This window comes from Calidris pugnax, unplaced genomic scaffold, assembly GCF_001431845.1.
Source record: "Calidris pugnax isolate Ruff unplaced genomic scaffold, ASM143184v1 scaffold70, whole genome shotgun sequence".
Taxonomy (NCBI): domain Eukaryota; kingdom Metazoa; phylum Chordata; class Aves; order Charadriiformes; family Scolopacidae; genus Calidris; species Calidris pugnax.
In genome coordinates, this window is record NW_015090862.1 from 3,665,769 (window position 1) to 3,671,768 (window position 6,000).

The following is a 6,000-nucleotide window of genomic DNA, read 5'->3' on the forward strand; positions in this document are numbered from 1 at the left end:
GAATGCCCGTCTCTTTATTTGGATGTTGAAGCCAAAGGAAATTTACCATGGTGCTGTGTAAAAGAGTGGAGGCCTTTGGGTGTGGGGATCATCTGTTGGTATTACTCAGAGAAGTGCTGCAGTTGTCATTTGCATTCCTGTGGCTGCAGGCTCTGCTGGCAACCACTGCTAAACCCGACCTGAGCAGTGAAGAGTCCATTGCTGACAGCTACACTGAAGCTGTGTGCAAGCAAACACTGGAACAAAGCAGATCCTTAGTCATTCCTTAATCAAAGTTTAAACTTTGTTAGAATTGTTGTTCATTAGCTTATCTATATTGATTGTTTCTTTAAGAAACCTAAAAAATAATGAGTGAACTATTTGCCAAGGAGAATCTTAATGTATAAGCTATGCTTCTTTTGCTAATAGAGCAGTATTAATTGTATTAGTACTTACTATTTCACCGTAACTGCTTTTAAACTGAATATTGTCTTGTGCTACTTTAGGGATGTGGGGATTTCACGACCGGGACCTTGTTTTACGTAAAGCACTCTATACAATGATGAGAAGTGGAGCTGAAAGGGAAGCACTGAAACGAAGATGGAGATGGCAACAGACCCAGCAGAATAAGGAGGTCTGTGCGGCCCGAAGACAGGCTTGTTAATACCATTTAGGGTCAAAAGCATTCTTCTGAAGTTTGGTGTGAAAGTTTTAATTGCTGTCAAATTCTCTGTGCTTCCATTTTTGCATGGGGACATACTTGTATTTAGAATTTTTTTATCAGAATGCAAGCGTGTTTGTAGCTTTGTGGGTATAAATATACACAGTTTTATGCCTACAGAAGTCTAAGATGAGCTTGGAACCTGTAGAAAATTTTAATTTTTCAAAATTAAATGTACGATTTAGCTATCCCTAGCATTATGAAATGAGTGGATGAAATGCACAAAACCAAGAAAACTCCATTTAGGAAAGATTCCCAAGAATGGCAAATTAGAATTCTTAGAGCTGTGACCAAATATTGAGAAATTGTGTCTTAACTGAAATCATCAGTTTGGTTTAACTGTTGATTAAAAGCTGTACTTCAGCATTAATTATTTTCTGAACACGTCTGTGCCTAAGCAGTGGCTGGAAAAGCCGATTTCAGGAGTAATCCTGAACGTGGTAAGTGGATATGCCTAAATGTTTGTGACTTTTGTTGACTGCTCTTTGTGGTGAGAACAGAGCTGAGCTGTGACTGACTCAGCTGCTGCAGGCTGCCTGAAAGCACAGGGGCACAGAAGCATTTATAGACCCTTTCTGCTCTTGACCAGAGAGAAAGAACATCACCTGTCTGCCAAGGAGGGCATTCAGAGTAGTCCCACGTACTGGGGAAGAAAGCAAACCTCCAGAAACGGGCAGGAAAGCATGTTAACTGTAGCTGTGAGGAGTCCACGTGGGTATGAGTAACTGGATCTCCAGTGGTGCAGCACTGTGTTAGCCACAGCAGCCTCATATCCAGAAACGTAATCCAGTGTCTACAGTTACTGATTTAGATCAGTTTTTAGTAAGTTCATATCCTTTCACTTGAATAGAAATGTTGAGCCAGTAATGGTCCAAGATCTTAAACTGTTATCATGTACGAAGCTCAAAGTTAGTTGTAAATACTCCTACAGGCTCTGCTTACATTTTGTACCAGCCTAATCGTAAAGGTATTTCCTTTTCTCCCACAGTCAGGTTTAGTGTATACAGAAGAAGAATGGGAACGGGAGTGGAACGAACTGCTTAAACTGGCATCAAGTGAGCCACGTACACATTTCAGCAAAAATGGAGGCACCGGTGGTGGGTAAGTTTAGAGTATGACAAAATCTTTTTGGTTTTGTTCTCAGTAGGAAAACAATACAGAACAAATGCATGAAGATGTCTACAGGACCATCAAACTGCCTTTTCAACTGATTGCGATTATTTTGCATGGTAGAATTATCTAAACATCCTATTATAATATTTAGCATTTTTATTAAGTTTCATTGTACAGTTACCACACTAACTTAAGGTTACTTTGCATCCAAAAGAGTCTGGATTTCATAAATCCTAATTTCTTGGGTTTTGGAGCAATCATGTTGACAGTAGCATTTAGCTTCACGGAGATGAAGTGCCTCGTCTTGCTGAAGATATGTAGCTTTTTGTTTGAGGAAGACTTAGCAGAAAGACAACCACTGCTCAGGTACTTTCACTAAAACATGGAATGACAAAATAACATCTCATCTTCTAATAGCATTCTAGAAGAAAGTAGTTTGTGCCCCGATATGACCTTTTCTGTGCTTTAGCACAGCTTTAATGCCATCTTCTGATATTCATATATTTATTTCAGTCTTTTTTTTGCTTTGTAGTTCAAAAAGAAAATCTTCAGAGAGATCTTTTTTGAGGGCAAGTCACCAAGTAACTCTTCAAATTTTCTCGTCTTAAAATTCTGTTAACCCTAAACAATCAGGGGGAAAAGAAGTAGTATTTTTGGTATTAAATATTTGTATTCAGTGTCTTTTTAAACAGAAAGTAGAATATTAAGTTATACTTTGTAGTCTTTTAAACCCCTCTGAAAAATCAATATGCTACTTCAATCTTTGAACAGCTATAAAAAACTTAAAATTAAAAAATATGATAATTGATACTGTACTGATAGGAACAGTTGCCCTCTCTTTGACTATTCAAGCTTTTATTAAGCCCATGTAACAAAAATAATGCTCTCAAACACAAGAAGTATTTAAAGATTGTAGGGGTCTTTATTTCAAATTACTAGGATGATAGTGACTTGGTTTAAAGTTGGATGTTGCATAGGCTATGCCTGTATTTCTAAGAACCACATCAGATACTTTTTTTACCTGATTTCATAGCTGTTTATCTAGATTGATTCCGTAAGAGTACGGCTGATTGATTGCAGCTAGTTTGATTACACTCTGCAAAGTTGCAATGTTTGCCAGTTGCTACCCCGTGCTAACAGGCAAACTAGGGAAGAGTGTCTTTTCTTAAAGACTGGCTTAGCATGTGTGTTTGATCTTTGTATAATACTCATTAGTAGGGTATTAGTCAATTAGCTTATTATAAGAAAATGTGATGGTGTCAGAGAAAATACAATACTGTCTGCTTTGCTGCCAGCATGCATTTCATTTAGATGTTTAGAAGCTATTGGAAAAAAAGGATAGAAAGATATTCATGAAAAAATTCGGGTTGAAATAGCATCTTCAACGTTTAAATACCCCTGATGCACACAGAGGATCTGCTTTAAATAGCTGGTAGGATAAACCATCCCTTGCTTTCAGCGCAGTTGTTCCCAAAGCGTAGGATTATTGACCAGCCTTAAGAATGCAGAAGCTTTAGTTTTTGTGTCTAGTGTTTATCGCTAACAGTACTCAGTGTTTGTTTACTCAGTGCATGTTTTTCTCTAGCTACTGTTTGTGCTGGAGAGAATTGCATGTGGTGATGAGTAAAATGACAAATTACCGTATACAACACAAGGAGAACAATAAATATTCGGAAATCAGTTTCTGACCTTTGAAAGAATATTGTATTTTCCTTTTAACCCTGTGATGTCAAGGATAGATAATTCTACTAATGCAGGAGGATATTGTTTAGAAAATTGTCAGCCATGATGTGTCTCATTTTCTACTATTTTGAGGCTAAAAAATTGATTGGTTTTCATTTTACTCTCTCATTTGTTTCCTATGTTTGTAGATATTTTCCTATTGACATGCTTTAGTCTTCCAATGCAGTTCAATTCACATTTCTATTAAATTTGGCCATTCACCACCAATTTTCTCTGGCCTTATTCTGTTTCATGTCTATGTAGTTTCAGTATCTACCAGTCAGAGATGCCCTCTAAGGTTGCATTTGCCAGTCAATCAACCACCTTTACCTTTAGTTCCCAGATACATAAACAGGGAGTATCACCGTTATGTAGAGATTTAATTTAAATTGGTTTTAGTGCTCTCATCATGATTTGCATTTATCTTTTTGCAAATCAAAGTAAAGTAAGCTTAAATAGACAACTGTTTCCTTTAAAACAGTGAAAGAGGAATAAGGCAAAAAAAAAGCCTATTAAACATGTGAATATGTATTTCTCTTTATAATCATTCCAAAGACAGAATGAATGTGACAGAATGAATTATTTCCTCAGTTTAATGTATCCATGTTGAAAATAGAGTCCTTGAGAGGAAAAGAAATATCAAATTAGTATTTTTGAGATGGGGTATATTACGTTCTCTAGTTAGGTGCTGTATTAAGAAAGGCTGCAGATTAGTCTTTGAATTGTGGATGAGACATTATCCTTTGGTGTCAAAATCAGCTAAAGTGTCAGAAGTTGTATCTGCTTCAAAAGAATTCAGTGACAAGCCTAAGTCGGGAATTATGCTGCCTCATTCACCTGCACGTTCCTTCTAGTTACTTTTCAGAGTGAACTGCATGCAATGGAGATCAGCAATTGTCACTACATCTTCAAAGATTTCTTCTTTGAGAGCACTCTCGTTCTGAGGCTGGGAAGCTGGAAAAAAAGGAAAAGATAAAAGGGACGCAGAAAAATCTTTTTCTTAAATTCTTGTTTCCAGCATGTAAAATCCTCCAAGCACTGAATCAGGGCAAACTAATAAACTATGAAGGAGATTCTTGTTTTGAAACAGATTTGCACATCCTTCTGTAAATGTAAAAAATAAATTTGAGATTAACGTAATTGTTTCATTTATCACCATTCCCAAGCAAAAGCAGGGGTGCTGAGTTGAAGCAACTGCTTTGAAAAAAGGAACACGTCTTGTACCCTCTGATCTTGCTAAGAGCCCAACTGTCACAATCCCTCTGAAGAGCCAATTCCACCCCAGTCCTTCATGTTGCGCTGGCCTGCCTGTCGCTGTTGGCATTTCTGGCTGGAAAACCCGGTAGAGCTGAAACCTGCATCGCGTGGTGTGAGCTGATACACATTTTGAAAGGGGATGGTGTCCTTATTTAGTATTAACTGTCTCCTTATTTGTATAGTCGAGTGATCTTAAATGGGGAAGAAGGAGGGAATATTGCTGTAATCTTCCCATGTGTCATTAGAGTTTTATTTAAGGCAAAAACCCAGAACATTTAAACAGGAAGCGCCTCTCGAATGCCTGTAATCTCTGAGGTTTCGGGCTTGGTTAGGTATTCAGAGCATTCCAACACAAATACACATACACACACATTCCTTCATACAAAACTAGTTCGTCCTTCATACACCCTCATCTTGTGGAGAACTTTATTTAGATCATTTAACAAAGACATTGCTTTAAAACTATTTTTATTTGTTCTGGTTGTCTATTATAGGAGTGCTATTCTTTTTTAACTATTCAGTGTATGCAGCAATTATAGGGTACAGATAGAAAAAGGTAAATTATAGCATTATATCTTTTGCTTATTCACTGAAGTTTCTGATGGCAAATAGATCTTTATATCTGGCCTATTTTCAGTTAATGTAAATTGTACTTTAGCCAAACGTGAGCTGGAAATAATTAAATTGCCGTGGTGATTGAAATCTGCCAGTTCAGCCAGCCTTTCAGATGTGAAAACTCTGAATATCCCACAGACTCTAGAATAAAGAGATAACACTCAAGGCAAAGGAGGGGTCAGAATTATGTCATATTAAAATTAAATACTAGTACCTCTGTAGCAATTGAGGTTTTCCCTTATTTAATAAGTTTTTGTTGAATTCAAGGTATGTCCTATTTGACAGATGGTTGCATCTCACACGGCACAGAAAGCATGCATTCCCACACAGTTAAATACAAAATAACATTCAAACCAAACTAATGTAGGGAAAGTTGATGCAGGTTTTCTCTTCTATTATGTGCCTTTAAAACTGCTTACTGTGGATTGGTTTTGCCAGAGGAAAAAAAATTTATTTTTAAAGACTAAGAAGTAAAAATTTGAACTCAAAACATTCACATTTGGTATCTCCTTTAATCAATTCAATATATCTTTTTTTTTTTTTTTTTTTTTTTTTAAAAAAGGGGAAATGGCCCATTACTGTTCATTTTTTTT

The 6,000-nt window shown here is 36.7% G+C and overlaps 1 protein-coding gene across 1 annotated transcript in view; it reads left to right on the forward strand.

Moving 5' to 3' along the window:
- OTUD7A (OTU deubiquitinase 7A) overlaps positions 1-6,000 on the forward strand; it is a 91,360-nt gene that overhangs the window by 59,506 nt on the left and 25,854 nt on the right. The window contains exons 8-9 of the mRNA XM_014944614.1: positions 486-613; positions 1,689-1,801. Coding sequence (XP_014800100.1) covers positions 486-613; positions 1,689-1,801 — 241 coding nt within the window. The remainder of the gene's footprint in view (positions 1-485; positions 614-1,688; positions 1,802-6,000) is intronic.